The 17,760-nt window shown below is 45.5% G+C and overlaps 1 protein-coding gene across 11 annotated transcripts in view; it reads left to right on the top strand.

Annotated features, from left to right (window-relative positions):
* Positions 1-17,760, top strand: part of MTMR1 (myotubularin related protein 1) — a 67,640-nt gene that overhangs the window by 44,563 nt on the left and 5,317 nt on the right. For all 11 annotated transcript variants that reach the window (XR_009500348.1, XM_059911652.1, XM_059911651.1 and 8 more), the window contains 5 exons: positions 685-870; positions 1,325-1,531; positions 6,936-7,028; positions 11,647-11,760; positions 15,462-15,638. Coding sequence is in view for 10 of the 11 variants with exons in the window: in XM_059911652.1 (XP_059767635.1) it covers positions 685-870; positions 1,325-1,531; positions 6,936-7,028; positions 11,647-11,760; positions 15,462-15,638 (777 nt within the window). In the remaining variant the exon portion in view is untranslated. The remainder of the gene's footprint in view (positions 1-684; positions 871-1,324; positions 1,532-6,935; positions 7,029-11,646; positions 11,761-15,461; positions 15,639-17,760) is intronic.

A 17,760-nucleotide genomic window follows, 5' to 3' on the forward strand; every position in this document is an offset into this window, starting at 1 on the left:
CAGGGAAGTCCACAATACAACTTTTTTATTCAGATAGATGGTAGAACGTTTTAAAACCCAATTCGCCTTGTGTAAGATCCAGTTGTTAATCATTTTTAAAACTGATGATGGGTGATGGAAGATTGTTGTGGGTTGAACTGTGTTTCCATTAAAAAAAAATGTGTTGAAGTCCTAACTCCTGGCACCTATGACTGTGGCCCTGATTTGAAATAGGGTCTTTGCAAATGTAATCAAGTTAAGACGAGGTCGTATGGAATTAGGATGGGTCCTAATCCAGTCTGACTGGTGTCCTTATAAGAAGAGATACAGACACAAGGAGAAGGCCATGTGAGGATGGGGCAGAGATTAACGTATCTATAAACCAGAAACACCTGGGGCCACCAGAAGCTGGAAGAGGCAAAGAAGGATCTTCCCCAAGAGGGTTCGGAGGGAACACGGCCCTGCCAGTACCTTGATTTTGGACTTCCAGCCACTAGAACTGAGAGAGGAGAAATTTCTGTCACTTTAAGCCACTCAGATTGTGGTACTTTGTTCCAACAGCCATGGGAAACTCATACAAGGATGTAGGAGGCTTATTATAAACAGATGAGTTTGTCGCTTCTTTAATGGTCTCTATCTGGTTAACACTAGAAGGAACAGAAAAGTTAACTCAGATGAAGTGACATATATCTTTTGTTTTCACAGGCAAAGGGTGGGGGCTATGAAAGTGAAAGTGCATACCCAAACGCAGAACTCGTGTTCCTGGAGATCCACAACATTCACGTGATGAGAGAGTCGCTGCGAAAACTGAAGGAGATCGCGTACCCGGCCATCGACGAGGCGCGGTGGCTGTCCAACGTGGACGGGACGCACTGGCTGGAGTACATTCGGGTACTTGACGTGCTTTCTGCTTAAGATTTCTCTGCAGCTGGGCCATAAAGCTGTCTGGCTGTCTGGCTGTCTATCTGGGTGGTTTCTTAGCCTTGCAAATGAGTGCATCTTTGTTGTGTACTTGGGCTTTCATAGTTTCCATGGGCAGCATCCAAACTGTGGTCTTTGTTGGGGGGGCTTTTGTGACATAACAGAAAGCGATAATGCTTGCCTCAGATCAGGTTTTTAAAGTACTTTGTGGCCCTTTGATAAAGGACCCTATTTACTACTGTAGTTTTTTCTTAGTGTAAGTTTCTCTTTTTTCCCTCCGGTTACTAACGTTTCCTAGTGATTCTTAAATTGATTGCATTCTTGTTTGGTTCATTGACCTGAACTTCCAGTGTTCTCCACAGAATCCTTTTTGTTGTAATAGAAATTAAATGTAGCCTGGTTTAATGTGCCTTCTTTTCTGAAGATGCTTCTTGCTGGGGCAGTAAGAATTGCTGATAAAATAGAATCTGGGAAAACCTCGGTGGTGGTGCACTGCAGCGACGGTTGGGACCGAACATCCCAGCTGACGTCTCTGGCCATGCTGATGTTGGACAGTTATTACCGCACCGTTAAGGGATTCGAGGCTCTCATAGAAAAGGAGTGGATAAGCTTTGGACATAGGTTTGCACTGGTAAGTTGAGACAGTGAGGTGCACGCTTCATTATTTTGCTATATCCTATGCATGTTCGTATCACATATCACACACACACACACACAGGAGACGGCTTTGTGCTCTGTGTGAGACCTGAATCGCCATAAGAGAATGCCATGGACCTCAGCATTGTATGTTCCTGGCAGGGCAATCTTTTTTATTTCCCATGTAGGTATGCCTTTATTTTTGTAAAGAATTAAGGTAAAATTCATATAACATAGAATTAACCATTTTAAAGTATATAGTTCCACGGCATTTGGTGCATTCAGTGTTGTGCAACCATCATCTCTCTCTAGTTCCAAAACATTTCATCACCCCCGAGAGGACACCCTGTACACATTAAGTAGTCATGCCTCATTCCCCTCTTCCCACCAGCCCCTGACAACCACTAATGTGCTTTCCATCTCCCTGAACTTGCCTACTCTAGATAACTGACATAAGTGGACTCATACAATATTTGTCTTGCTGTGACAGGCTTATTTCACTAAGCACAATGTTTTCAAGGTTTATGCATGTCATAGAACCTATCAAATTTTATCAGTAATTCCTTTTCATGGCTGAGTGGTATTCCATTGTGTGGATATACTGCATTTTGTTTATCCATTAACTTGTTGGTGGACACTTGGGTTATTTCCATCTGCTGGTGATTGTGAATAATGCTGCTGTGAACATTGGTGTACAAGATTTTGCCATACAAAGTACCATAAGACTGGGTGGCTTAAACAACAGAAGTTTATTGTCTCATCATTCTGGAGGCTGGAAGTCCAAGATCAAGGTTCTGGCAGGGTTGGTTTCTCCTGATGGCTCTCTCCTTGGCTTGCAGATGGCTGCCTTCTTCCTGTGTCCTCACGTGGCCTTTCCTCTGTGCACACACATCCCTGGTGTCTCTCTGTGTCCAGACTTCCTCTTCTCATAAGAACATGAGTCAGACTGGAACAGCCTCATTTCAACTTAGGGCCTTTAAGGATTTGATTCTCTCCCAATGCAGTCACATTCTGAGGTACTGAGGGTTAGGACTTCAACAGTGCTGGACACACGGTGGTGCTCAGTTACGTGTATCCTCCAGTTTTAATCTTCTAGTGACCTCGCGAGGCAGCTGCTACCATGGATAGATGGGGTAACTGAGTATGAGCCATCTGCCAAGGTCACCCAGCTATTGAGGGTACAGCCAACCTTCAGTCAGGGGTTTCAAGCCTGCAGTCACTCACCTGCTGGGTCCGTCTACTATTCCTTCCCTCGAGTTTCTGTGGATGAGCTCCTACCTGAAGCCAATTTCTGTCCTTGCCCACCTGTCCCGTCATCCGGCTCACGGGCGGTTCCTGCCTCCATCCCCCCTCTCCCCTTGATCGCTTCCATTGATAGAAACGTGCTGTTACTTATCCCACCCTAAAACCCAACCCTCTTGACTGTACTTCCCCCTCCAGGTGTCACCCTGAACATCTGCTCCCCACTGCAACAAATCTGCTCAAAACTAGTCTGTTCTGGCTCTCACTGTTTCTCTCCTTCTGGTCTCTCTTGAACCCGCTTCAGCCAGGCTTCCTCCTCACTCCCCCGCACCTTCGCCCTGCCACTGCTCTTGTCACAGTCACCAATGGCTGCCACTCTGCCAAGTGCTTCTCCTATTTGGCCTGAGCATTTGATACTGGTCATTGCTCCCTTCTTCTGCAAACACTTTCTTCCCTTGGCTTCTAGGTGGCTACAACCTTCTGAATTTCCTCCTACCTTCTGGTCCTCCCTCTCTCCCCAACTTCTTTTTTTTTAAACACCTTTATTGTTCATCATTGTTTGTTTGCTCTTTAGTTCTTCTAGGTCCTTGTTAAACGTTTCTTGTATTTTCTCCATTCTATTTCCAAGATTTGGGATCGTCTTTACTATCATTACTCTGAATTCTTTTTCAGGTAGGCTGCCTATTTCCTCTTCATTTGTTTGGTCTGGTGGGTTTTTACCTTGCTCCTGCATCTGCTGTGTATTTCTCTGTCTTCTCATTTTGTTTAACTTACTGTGTTTGGGGTCTCCTTTCTGCAGGCTGCAGGTTCGTAGTTCCCGTTGTTTTTGGTGTCTGCCCCCAGTGGCTGAGGTTGCTTCAGGGGCTTGTGTAGGCTTCCTGGTGGAGGGGACTGTGACTGTGTTCTGGTGGATGAGGCTGGATCTTGTCTTTCTGGAGGGTAGGACCGCGTCCGGTGGTGTGTTTTGGGGTGTCTGTGAACTTATTATGATTTTAGGCCGCCTCTCTGCTAATGGGTGGGGTTGTGTTCCTGTCTTGCTAGTTGTTTGGCATAGGGTGTCCAGCACTGTAGCTTGCTGGTCGTTGAGTGGAGCTGGGTCTTAGCGTTGAGACGGAGATCTCTGGGAGAGCTCTCACCGATTGATATTACATGGGGCCAGGAGGTCTCTGGTGGTCCAAAGTCCTGAACTCGGCTCTCCCACCTCAGAGGCCCAGTCCTGACAGCCAGCCAGAGCACCAAGACCCTGTCAGCCACACGGCTCAGAAGAAAAGGGAGAAAAAAAAGAAAGAAAAAAATTTAAAAATTAAAAAAAAATAAAATTTAAAAAACTATTGAAATAAAAAAAAATTTTTTAAGTAATAAAAAAAAGAAGAGAGCAGCCAAACCAATAAACAGATCCACCAATGATATCAAGTGCTAAAAACTATACTAAGATAAACATAAAAATCAGGAACAAGTCAGTTGCATACAGCAAACCCCAAGTCTACAGTTGCTCCCAAAGTGCACCGCCTCAATTTTGGGATGATTCGTTGTCTATTCAGGTATTCCACAGATGCAGGGTACGTCAAGTTGACTGTGGGGATTTAATCCACTGCTCCTGAGGCTTCACTCTCCCCAACTTCTTAATGTTGGGGTGCCCTAGGGCTCAGTCCTCACATCGTTTCTTTTCTTTCTGTATGTTTCATCCCTTACTGATCTCAGCCAGTCCCACGATTTTAAATGCATGTATTTCAAATCTGTCATCTCCTCCCCATTGCCACTGGGTCCCCCTTAGTTCAGGCCTGGCCAGCTCCCTTGGAACTATTATGGCAGTCTCCCTGTCCCCTTCCAACCCCCTGTCCCCACTGTAGCAGATGGGGCATTACATAAAGCAGATCTGGTGCCGACTCTCCTCAGCACAAACCCCTCCGAGTCTGCCCACGGCCTACTGGGTTGTGGGCAAACTCCTCAGCGCCACGTTTGGGGCCCTTGGTGATCTGGCCCTGACCCACCTTTCCAGCCTCATCTCACCTCTCTCGCCTTGCCTCAACCGTGCCCTGCTACTTACGGCACCCCTGGTGGCCACCACCAACCACCCCCTCCCCCCCCGAGCCTCCCCACTGCTTCTCATAGAATCTCTCCCTGGCCAGCCAGAAGCAAGTTCCTCCTGGTCCTTCAAGTTCTATCTCAAATAAGACCTCCTCCATGACTGTGACTCGTGACTTTCCCGCCTAGCTTCCTCCTCTAGACCATCCTGGGATGGCTGCTTGTTCCTTTGCAGCCCCACCATACGCATCTCAGACTGGGAAGCCCCGGTGCACTTTATCGCCTCTGTTATTTACAGGTCTTCTCCTGCGACTAAACCACAAGTGAATTATTCATTGAGCCCAGATGCTGGGTCTCATGTGTCTTGGTACCCCAGGCTCCTAGCCAGGGGCCTGGCCTCCACTGGACCCCATGAAACCACCTGAAATCCTGAGGGTTGGGGTGGGGGACGCCTTGCACGCACCGTAAGAGTTCAGTGCGTGTCTATTAAAAGAAAGAATGAATCTTAAATTGTAAACTGTCAGTGCAAAACTTGCCCTGGTGCCTGAAATTACTGAGGAGCAGGTTCCACACATTATTTTATAAAGAAGTACAGAGATAATGCAGTGCACGCGGCCGCTCGGAAAACAGTATGGCAGTGCCTCAGAAAATCAAACAGAGAGCTGCCATGTGATCCAGCAACTCTGCTTCTGAGTACGTACCCCAAAGAAGTGAAAACAGAGACTCAAAACACTTATTTGCACACCCATGTTCATAGCAGCATGATTCACGATAGCCCAAAGTTGGAAGTAACCCAGTGTCCATCAACAGATGAATGGTTAAATAGATTGTGGTCTATCCGTACAGTGGAATGTTATTCAGCTTTCAGAGGGAAGAAAATTCTGACACCTGCTACAACACGGATGAATTAAGAGGACATTATGCTAAATGAAAGAAGCCAGTTGCAAAAGGACAAATAAACTGCATGATTCCACGTGTATGAAGTATCTAGAGCAGTCAAATCTGTAGAGACAAAGGAGGATGAGGGGGGCCAGGGGCTGGGGGAGGGGAATAGGGAGTTACTCTTTCAGTTTGGGAAGTTCTAGAGACGGATGCTGGTGATGGTTGTACGACAGTGTGAATGCACTTAATGCCACTGAACTGTACACTTAACATGGTTATGATGGTAAATTTGATGTGTATATTTCACTACAATTAAAAATTTTTTTTAAAAAGAAGGCAGTATACTGTTCCTTTGAGGTGTTCATGTTGACTTGGTCATTTCTTTCTTTTTCTGTCTTTCTTGGTGGCGATTTCATAGGCCCAGTATTTCTCGATCTTCCTGTGTAGTGATTGCCTTGTATCTTCATAACTTTCTTTTTCAGCCTTTTGCTTAGTCATCAAATTACTTGAAGTTTCTGTTAGAATGCTCACTCCTGAGCTGTTTTTAACTTGATATTTTCAGTGTTTTTGTCAGTCCTGTTTATGTGTTTGAAATTATCTTTTACCTTTTAATGTGAATCTATTAACATCTTGTAAAATATCAAAAGGTATGATATACAATACTGGATATCAGTTATGTCTTAAAACTGGAAAAAAACCTGGAGATACAATCCCGGACTGCCTTGAGGACTCCCCATTACCATTTCAACAGCGAGGCTTTGAGCTTCTCTGAGGCGTGCAGAATTGGCTAAAACTTGAAGATTGTTAATTGCTGTTTTGATTCTCAGACTTCCTGACATTTCTGAAAAATGGGGGAAAAAAACTACACTTGTGGAGAAAACGGCAGTCGTCATGTGCTTTGTGAGCTGCTAATTGCTGGTCCCACGTTGACACTGAGCACCCGGAGTGGTGGCTGGGGTGGACTGAAAAGTTGGCTGGCCTTTTGCTTATAACTTCTCGATCTCGACTGTATTAAAGGGAAGTTATGAAACAATCAACATGTAAAAACAGTACACTGAAATTTTGTTTCCTAAGAGTAATGGCAGTCGGTTCAACGCAATGAACGTTTTTGAGTGCCTTTTATGTGCCGGGAATTCTGTTAGGCCTTGGGACATATAAATGAGACATGCTTCTTGCCACCAGGCAATTTAAAGTGACCTTGAGAGGACCATGGCACACATTAAAATGTTTAACCTCCTGATTGTTTTCAGCGAGTGGGCCATGGCAATGACAACCATGCAGATGCTGACCGATCCCCTATATTTCTTCAGTTTATTGACTGTGTTTGGCAAATGACGAGACAGGTGAGAGATTTCAAGTCTATTTCTGACCTTTATAGTCTGATCCAAACATATCTTAAAGTTGAAGACAAACTTTAATTTCAGGTTCGTTCAAAGTGAAGATGTGTGTGTTAAATATGACCCCTTCTGTCATTTAACTCAGTTTGATTCTAATTACTTAGAAATATAAGCAGAAAATTGGAAACAACCAACTTCACACCAAAAGGTGCTTTTCTCCTGCCCCTCAGTCCTTCTCTTTCTTTCACTTGCCCTCTCTCTGTCAGGGCAAGCAAGCACAGCCCGCTGCTGGGCAGGTGCTGGAAGACTCCCAGGTGTTAGAAATGGGGATGTGACTGAACAAAGGGGGTGGAGACCAGGGAATCCAGGACCCTCTACGCCTCGCCCCAGGCCACAGCCCCTCCCACCCCAAGGTGAGGAGGAAAAGGACTGTCCCAGGACCAGTGGCAGATAGGAAGCTGCTGAGCGTCTTGTCATTCCTTACCCGGCAGTGCATGGGGCCCTGGTAAGCCAGCTGGCCACGCAGGGGTCTCCCTGCCCTAAGCCAGTCGGCCCGATGGTCAGCAGGCCAGAAGGCACGTGCTGTTTCTTCCCTCATCTCCAGCGTCGAAACCTGAGTTTGGGGTCTTACCCTCATGATAGGACATCGTGCCGTACAAATGGACCTGAAATCAGCCAGAGAGCAAGCCAGAGTGCCGGAGGGAGCCAGAGGGACAGAGACAGGAGGGAAACCGAAATAGAGGCAGAGATACAGTGAGAGGGACAGAGGCGAGGGAGAGGGAGAAAGAGCAAGCAAAGTACGGAGCCCTTTCCAGAGTGCCTGCTTGGGTGGGATTGTGGGGAAGAGAGGATAGAAGAGCATGGCCTGGGCTCTCTCCTTCCTGTTGACCTGGAGGTCTGGCCTTGACCGCTTCAGGCACATGAAGGGGACCATATCATATTAAAGATGCGCCTGCTTGGGCCCTGCCCCTGGAGACCCTTCTTCCTGTGGGCCTGGGGAGAGGCCCAGGTGTGTGTAGTTCTTAAAAGCTCCCCAGGTGGTTCTGATATGAACATGAGCTACAGGACAAGTGATCCAGACAAGTGGTTCCCAGTGCAGTCCTGGGGCCAGTAGCCTCAGCCTCCCCGGAACTGAGAGATGCAGATTCTCAGGCCCCGCCCCAGACCTGCTGACCCTGGATGGGGGGCAGCACTCTGTTTCACAAGCCCTCCAGGGATTCTGCTCTACTGGGGCGCTGCTTAAACTTCATTGTGCACACAAATCCCCTGGGGATCTTGTCAAAATGCAGTTCTGATTCATGGGTCTGGGGCAGAGCCTGAGAGTCTGCATTTCTAACAAGCTCCCAGGCTGTGCTACTGGTCCACAGATCACACTGGGGTAGCAAGGATCATGAGAGGATAGACAGATATACCTTCAGAAATTAGAAAAAAAGTGGGGTGGCGTGGGGTTCTAAGCAGCCAAAGTCGATTTCACAGAGTCCTCAGGCCCTCCCTTACAACTTGCTCGTACTTTTAGAGCCAGCTTCCCCAAGCTGATTGGGCTCTTGCGTCATCTGAGTGCGAGTTCACGGCTGATTCAAAGCAGCCAGTTAGGTAGAGGGGTGGGAGGTAGAGGAGGGGCGGTCTCAGCGGCAGGCACCCGATGGTATGAGTAACAGGGAACGGCAAACACATACTCAAAAGGCATGGACACTGGCCTGAAGTCTTACTGTTTTGTAGTGCCATGTACTTGCAATTTGTACTGATTTCCAAGCCAGTAACAAAATTAAATGATGGTTACATTCAGGTTAAGACAAGAAGGTATGAAATACATTTCAGAAAAATTACATAAAAAGGCTGAACACAGAAAATAATTCTGATGCTTCTGAAGGGATAAGCACCATTTTTGTGGATGTGAAGTAGCTTAATCCTCCCAAATGCCTAAAGTGTGTGTGTGTGTGTGTGTGTGTGTATATAGCATCTTCAAACTGACTTCCATTCTTCATATTGCTTAGTGCCTATTTTCATGTCTAATTTATATAATTTTTGTAATGTTTACTGGATTTTTAAGAAAGAAAATGAGGGGTTTGGGTTAGAAGATTTCAGATGCCTCTTACAAGCTTTAAGGATTCTGTCCATGAAATGTGTATAATTAATTTCTTTTAAAATACCATTGTTAATGCATTAGGAGGAGACACACCAGTAATCAGTCTAACTATGAATTAAGTTACAAGTGAATGAGATATGTAGCTTGTCAGAAAAGATGCATTAATGTGACAAGATTAACTTATTTTTAGGTTTCCTACTGCTAAATCAAATAAGCTAAGTCAGTGTAACGTTGTTAGACATCTCAATGAAATGAACTAGTCTGTGTGCACAAATTGATATCAAAGGAACTGAGGGAAAAAGTCATTGAAGGACTCCAGAGAAGAGTCTCAAAGACATTCTGCAATAACCTCAGTTTAATAGACTTTTTACCCTTTTGGATCGGTTTAATAGTTGATGTTTTTGTCCATCAATAGGTGCAGAATTTCATTATGGATTTCTATGGGGTTTTTGAGACCACACTTTTTACAGTATATGGTATAGTTTCAAGGAGAAAAGGCTAAAACAAACTGTGAATCACAGGGGCTTAATCTTTTATCTGTATCTAGCGGTTGCTAATTCCTCTGATGAAATGTTTCCTGAACTGAGTTTAACACTACAATGCCCTTCGGATGCGAATAGCAGTCCTGACCTAACATGAATAGATGGAGCCTTTGTGTCCCCGTGTTGTGGGTGCCAACCAGCTTGGGCTGAGCCCCGCCCACCCTGACCTCCCATACCTGCTACCCACCTGGCCAGAGTAAGGCTTGTAGTCAGTGGCGATACCCACCTCCACGGCCCGCCCAGCCAAGCTCCCAGATCCAGAATGCGGGCTCAGGGTTAGGACTAAAGACTCATATGACTTCAAAAATATGTCAGTAGAAGCTTTGCTGTCCTGTTGATAAATGTATATTTTTAAACGTTTGAAAATGAAATACAGACCTTCCATTTCTATCCTTGATTTAATTGCTTCAGTATATATGTAACTGTTATATTTTTGCTTAAAATTCATAAATTTCTTGGTGCCAATAACTTATAAATAGAGCATGACTAAGCTGCACAGAAAAATACTAGAAAAAATTGACATAATGTACTTGGCCAGATTTAGTTGATTTAGTTCATCATTGATTTGGTTCATCTAAGAACAAGATTAAAAAAAAAAGTTTTGTGTTTCTCTGAGAGCAATCCTTAAAGGTAGAGAGAGGCAAATCTTAATCTAGGGCAGCTGAGCAGAATTCCTTAGGTTGGCTAATGTCATAGCCTGGTGAGGAAAATAACAATTTCAGGTGGAGTTTGGACAGTCCTGAATTGACCATTGTTTCGAATTGAGAAGCTTGTCTCTGGTCTAGTAAAGTAATAAAGATAAGCTTAAAAAATAAACTTTCCATCAGTGACCCTGGTTGTCACTCTAGAGATGACAGAATTAGTTGTGACAGTGTGCAAACATCTATGATTAGGGAATAGATCTTTAAAGTACGCTGATGCACAAAAATATGCTGGGTAGTTCTATTTGGTTTTGTTCTAATTGGCTTTGCTTCATTGAATAGACGATGAGTATTTCACTATGTTTTTACATTAGAATTCTGGTACATGGTAGGCTCCCAGTGCACGCCTGCTGCTAGGATCATTATCATCATTTCCAGATCGTCTCTATCACGGCTACTAAATGTCAGCTACTGGCTAGAACGTCACGGCAATGGTAATTCTGTGCTGGAATTTTGCTAGCCCCATTAAGAATTACCTGAAACAGCAACTGAGAGGATCGTGTGGTTTTCCTCCTTATTCTGTTAATATAGCGAATTGCAATAATAGTTTTGTTTTTGTTTTTTTTTTTTTTTTGGTAACCTTGATCTTCAAATCTTAAACCAGCCTTGCATTCCTGAGACAAACCCCACTTGGTCATGTGGTGTTACCCCTTTTACATTATATATTGCCAGGTTCAGTGTGCTTACATATTGGTAAGAATCTGGGGATGTATGTCCATGGAGTTGTCTCTGTGGGAAGGTTTTTAATTTTGAGTTGTTTCTTTAATAGAAAAGGACTTTCTATTTCTTCTTCAGTCACTTACCTGGGAATCCCCCTCCCTTCTCCGTGACTCAGAATGTGCTTCCCCAAGGGAAGCTGGGACGGTAGTAGGACTTGTCTCATTGGTTTCCATTCTGAGCTGGGGTGGGGTGTGGTTATCCCAGTCCTGTGCTCCTGGCTGTTGCCAATGTCTACAAACAGCTGGGTCGTATATTTTGTCCAGCTCTCTAGTTGTTTCTGGCAGAAGGGTGAATGCAGGCTGTTCTGTCATCGTGGCAAGAAGTGGAAGCTCCATAAGCTTTCTTAGGCACTGAAAAGTACAACAGTTTTTGTTGCTTCAGGTTGTTTCTCAGCCAGATCTATAAGCTTGGCCCGGAAACTAGAGACAATTAAGTTCTACATGGCCTCAGTTTTCCTTTTAATCTTTGGCTATATTCCAAGTTGTAGCTTAGCTGTCTTTCAAAAAAAAAATTAGTACCAGTTTGTTTTAGAAATTGAACTTTAAAACTAAACCTTATTTCTCTCTCCATTTAAGTTTCCTTCAGCATTCGAGTTTAATGAACTATTCTTGATTACAATTTTGGATCACCTTTATAGCTGTCTCTTTGGGACTTTCTTGTGCAACTGTGAACAGCAGCGACTGAAAGAGGTAAGTGTATTATAGCCTCTGGCTTTCCTGATTGCTTGAGTGCCTTTCCCATTAAGTGCCACTGCAGAAGGGGGACTGAATGGAGAGGGGACTTGGGTCTCGCCCTGCTGCTGTCTGTAAATGGAGGGGTTGCACGAAATGCCCTCCCAGGGTTCACCAGCCCCAGCGCATGTGTCTAATCTTCCAGCTGAGTTGACGAAAGCCCCTTCCTTTACAGGTGCTGGGGCCCAGGGAGCCCACAGCTCCCTGAGGTCTCCAGGGTCAGGACTAGACTCTGGACCCCCTAATCTCCAAAATGCTATGATCCTGCTTGTCTGTCTCTATGCTCTTGGGCAGAAGGGTACTGGGAGACCGTGGACAAGGAAGTCTGTAGATGAGCCCAAACCTCTCCCGAGGTAGCAAGCTCAACTTTGTTTCCATCAAGCTGATAAAGGAGCAGTTACCAAGCTTCTCTGTTAGATTTACCTCTTCCTTTTCTCCTCACTTTGGGATAAAAGACAGAAATGATCAAAAGTGAGGAAGCATTGGGGGAAGGCAGCTTAAAGAGTGTCCTCTGGTTCATAGAAAAGGACTTCTGCCAGCGGGTTTAGTGTGCTAGAACATTTGAGAACTTAGGAGAAAACGGCAGGCCCCCAGAGCCCACCTCCCTCTCTCTCAGTGCACAGCTAACCACTCCCTCACCCCATGCCCTCTCTGGTTCTCCCCCACCTCGCTGGCCTTCCCTGCTCAGTCTCTTTCCTTTTAACCCATCTCTAAACTTGGAGTCGCCCGGGCCCGGGTCCTCTTCTTGTTCTCTCTCTAGGTAACTTAATCTGTCTTGGGGATCCAAATGCTGTTTTCCTCTTCCTCCCCCACCCTTTTGCATCCCACTCAGTGGCACCTCTGCCCATCTAGGTGCTAAGGCCACATACATACATAGGGGCCATCTTCAATCCCTCCCTCGCCCTCACCTCAGCTGCCACGTTCAGTCCCTCAGTGAGTACTGCCAGCCCTGTCCCCAGGATGGATTTGTAATCTGGCCACCCCTCACTACTCTGCCACGACAAGCCTAGTTGAAGCCTACCCAGCCCGCAGTCTTGCATCTGGAACTAAGGCAGCTGCCCAGAAACGAGCATTTCTGACCTCCAGGGAATCCAAGCATAGCGACCAGGGCAGCGCTCCCAAACTTCAGACCGGTCACGTGCCTCTCCTCTGCTTGAAACCTCCCTGTGGCTTCCCACTGTGATCAGGGTCAAGTCCACATTCCTGAGGGCCCAGTGTAATGGGGCCCTGTTAACCTCCTAATGAAGAAAAAGAATTTAAATGAGTGAATTTTATGGTATGTGACTTATCTCAATAAAGCTATTTTTAAAGAAAACGTCAACAGAACAATATGATTCATATGTAGAATTTAAATCCTTGTGGTCTTATCTTTTTTTTAAATCAAAATGTACTCTAAAAAATCAGCTCTCTTGAGATGTAATTTACATACCATACAATTAACCCTTTTAAAGTGGACTGTTCAGTGGTTTTTAATATATTCAGGGTGCAACCATCACCACCATCTAATTTCATAAAATTCTCATCACCCCAAAAAGAAATCCCATACCCATTAGCAGTCACTCCCCATTCCTCCCTCTGCCCAGCCCCCGGCAACCACTAATCTACTTTCCGTCTCTATGAATTCACCTCTTCTGGACATTTTGTATAAATAGAATCATACAGTTATTTGTCCTCCTATGTCTGGCTTATTTCACTACGCATACTGTTTTCAAGGTTCATCCATGTTTAGCATATACCAGTGTGTCATTCCTTTTTCATGACTGAATAATATTCCATTGTATGTACAGACCACAATTTGTTTATCTAGTCATCAGCAGATGGACATTTGGGTTGTTTCTACTTTGGGCTCTTATGAATACTGCTGCTGTGAACATTCATGTTCAAGGTTTTGTGAGGACATATGCTTTCACTTCTCTTGGGGAGACACCTAGGAGTCCAATTGCTGGGTCATATGGTAGCTCTCTGTTTAACCCTTTGAGGAACCACCAGACTGTTTTCCAAAGCAGTTGCAATATTTAACATTTTTACCAGCAATGTCTTAGGGTCCCATTTTCTTCACATCTTTGTAGACACTTGTTATTGTTTATCTTTTTGATTCTAGCCATCCCAGTTGGGTGTGAAGTGATACTTCATTGTGATTTTCGTGTGCATTTGTCTGAGGACTGATGATGCTGAGCATCGCTTCATGTGCTTATTGGCCATCTGTATATGTCTGTGGACAAATGTTTATTCAGAGCCTTTGCCCATTTTTATTTGGGTTATCTTGTTATTATTGAGTGAAAGAGTTCCTTATGTATTCTTTACATATATAAGTCCCTTATCAGATATGATTTGCAAATATTTTCTTCCATTCTGTGCACTGTGTTTTCACTTCTTTGATGGTGTCATTTGAAACACACGTCTTTAATTTTGATATAGTCCAACTTATCTGGGGTTTTTTTGTTGTTATTTTTGCTTGTGCTTTTGTTGTCATATCTAAGAAACCATTGCCTAACTCAAGGTCATGAAAATTTAAGCCTGTGTTTTCTTCTAAGAGTTTAGCTCTTATGTTTAGGCCTATTGTCCATTTTGAGTTACTTTTTGTATGTGGTGTGAGGTAACGGTTCAACTTCATCTTTTTGCATGTGGTTATCTAGTTGTCTCAGCACTGTTTGTTGAAAACATTGTCTTTCTCCCATTGAATTTTCTTGGCATCCTTGTTGAAAATCAGTTGACCATAAATGTGAAGGTTCATTTCTCTACTCTCTATTCTTTTTCATTGATGTATATGTCTCTGTCTATCCATCCTATGCCAGTACCACCTGTATTGATTACTGCAACTTTGTAGTAAGTCTTGAAATTGGGAAGTGTGAGACTTACAAATTTGTTCTTTTTTCCCAAGATTGTTTGGCTATTTGGGGTCCCTTGAATTATTGCTGGTGTTCCTCTTGTAAATATAAAATATAAAATATGAAAAGATCCTAATCTCTTGTGTCTAGATAACTTGGGGAGAAGTCAGCTGTCTTGGGAGCAGCAGAATGGTGGAAAACACTCCTGGCCTCACCATTTTCTCACTTTGGCTTTGTACTTGATCCATGTTTAATGTCTGTCTGCCCCATCATGCCTGTGGGTTTGGGTGTCTGCATTCCGATGGGCAATGCGAAGTTACAGTGTACTGTAAACTGGGGAGGTGGGGGTCTATAATTTAATGATATATTCTCTATATAAGGCTTCTTCAGCCTGCCACCCCACAGGTTCCCCCCAGATAGCCATGATTTTCCAGTGAAAGGAATCTTATCTGTAAATTCTACCTATGGTCCTTAATATTAAGGGTCACACAAGCAAGGTGCAAAAAAGAATAAAAAATGTATTTGTTAAATATGGGCCCCATCATCCTGGGATTGTTAGAAAGTTCTAATTCTGCCTTCAAACAGACACAGTCGCCAGATGTCATCTGACTCAGCAATACGTTTTTCTAGGACAGTAACTGGTTTGTTTTTGGGTCATCCCAGCACGAGGCCGTGCGTGCAGAGGGATGGGGTGGGACTTAGTAAATGTTCCTGATTTTTATCAGTTGAACCCGCTTCATTGTTCAAGTCCTTTTCTCCACGTGGTACAAATTCTTGAGGCTATGAAGGAAAGTTGAATTTATTTCAATGTATTCCTTTTTTGTTTTTCAGGATGTATATACAAAGACTATATCTTTATGGTCTTATATCAATAGCCAGCTGGATGAATTTTCTAATCCCTTCTTTGTGAATTATGAAAACCACGTCCTATATCCTGTTACTAGTCTGAGTCATTTGGAATTATGGGTAAACTATTATGTGCGATGGAATCCACGAATGAGGCCTCAGGTACCTTTTTGTTTTTCTTTTCAAAAAAAGCATATCTTTCTGCCCAAGGAAACATGGTGGTGTAGAATTATGTGAAGGTACACAGCTGATGAAGTGTTGTAAATTACTGCATTTGTCAGTCCTTCCGATGACTCGACTTGGTCACAGCTTACAGACTCTGGTAGCACAACAGAAAGAGGGCACGTGCCGAGTCACAGAGCACGCACCCCCTTGAGGAAGTGGTCGTTTCCCCCTCCCTTTTCACTGTAACATCTGCTGAGATTGAAGAAATATTACAGAACAGTGCACAGCAGGGCCAGGCAGCCGAGCTGTGGTCGCCCTTGGTGTTCGGTGGCTGAGCTCTTCCAGCTGGGTGGCCGGGATGTGGTGGGTGTGGGTGAGGAGAACAAGGCAGCCAGCCCTCACCTCCACGGGCAGATGGCTTTCTACTGAGGGTTCTGGGCTTTTTTTTTTTTTAAGTTGAATTGTCTTCGGGTTTACTGGCCGTGCACCAGGAGCATGTCTCCAGGGCCCAGTTTGACCTCATCACTTCTGTCGGCCCCAGATGTGCAGATACGCCTTTCCTCTCTGCCCTCCTCCTGCTTGGTCCCTCCCTCTTGCTCTGTGCCTTCAGAGTCTCTCCAGGCATGTTTCATCTGTCTCCTTCTGCGTGGGCAGCCGTGACAAAGTCCCACAGACTGGGTGGGTCAAACAACAGAAATGTATTGTCCCCCAGTTCCGGAGGCCAGAATTCCAAAATCAAGGCGTCTCAGGGTTGGTTCCTTCTGGGGGTCGTGAGGGCAGGATCTGTTCCAGGCCTCTTTCCTTGGCTTGTAGACGGCCATCTGCTCCCTGTGCCTTTTTTTTTTTAAGTTTCATTTAAAAAAAAAAAATTATTTATTTATTTATTTTTATTTATTTTTGGCTGTGTTGGGTCTTCGTTTCTGTGCGAGGGCTTTCTCTAGTTGCGGCAAGCGGGGGCCACTCTTCATCGCGGTGCGCGGGCCTCTCACTGTCGCAGCCTCTCTTGTTGCGGAGCACAGGCTCCAGACACGCAGGCTCAGCAATTGTGGCTCACGGGCCCAGTTGCTCCGTGGCATGTGGGATCCTCCCAGACCAGGGCTCGAACCCGTGTCCCCTGCATTGGCAGGCAGATTCTCAACCACTGCGCCTCCAGGGAAGCCCTCCCTGTGCCTTTTCACATCATCTTCCCTCTATGTGTATCTGTGTCCAGATTTCCCCTTTTCATAGGGACACCAGTCATACTGGAGTAGGGCCACCCTACTGACCTCATTTTAACCTCATTACCTCTGTAAAGACTCTCTCTGCAAATAAGGTCACATTCTTTGGTACTGAGGGTTGGAACTTCAACTTACGAATTTAGGGGGGGACACCTGTAATAGTCCCCAAGCCCCACTAACCATGGGGAGGACTGAACTGTTCATGTCCCTCTCAGTTGCGTGGCATGTGAACGTGGACAAGGCCGTCACTTCACTAACCTTCCCTCCATGCTAGGAATTCGCTTGCTGTAGCCTTGGCTTCGGGCTCCGTCCTGACAGTGCAGCCTGCTGCCTGGGGCACCACTTCCTGCTTGTGCACGGCTCACCACTCACCTCGCCTCGCCTCGCCACTCGCCTCCTCTTTCCCTTACTGTTTCCTTGCTCCGTCCACCAGTTCCGTGAAGCTTCAGCTATGGAAGCCCTTTCGTCCTCTAACCCTCTGAGTTGGCTGCGCTGCCCTGGAGACCTGAGGACTGTCCTCCAGAGCGTCACTATCAGGGCCTGTTCAGCACAGCACTTGTCCTCCTCCCGGAGCAGCCCCTGAACTGGGCCTCCCGTCACCCCCCACCTACGCCCCCGTCTCCTGGCCTGCGATGGATGCTGCATCCCGCCAGGGGCCCCTCAAACCCTCTGACCCCAGAACGCTTTCCCTGCCCTCGGCCTCACACCATGCTGACAGGGGACACTCAGAGAACCTTTTCTTATGAAACCTTCCCTGACCTGACCCGCCCCTGCACTTACTCTGAGGGCCCAGCTTCTGTCACCGCATACGAGGCAAATGTCTAACGCGGGCATGGGGCCACTAGCTGCTTCCCGCGTTGAAGTGGCCAGGGCAGCGGGCACGTCCACACCGGCGCGGACAT

The sequence above is a fragment of the Balaenoptera ricei genome, chromosome X (assembly GCF_028023285.1).
Source record: "Balaenoptera ricei isolate mBalRic1 chromosome X, mBalRic1.hap2, whole genome shotgun sequence".
NCBI classification, from domain to species: Eukaryota; Metazoa; Chordata; class Mammalia; order Artiodactyla; family Balaenopteridae; genus Balaenoptera; species Balaenoptera ricei.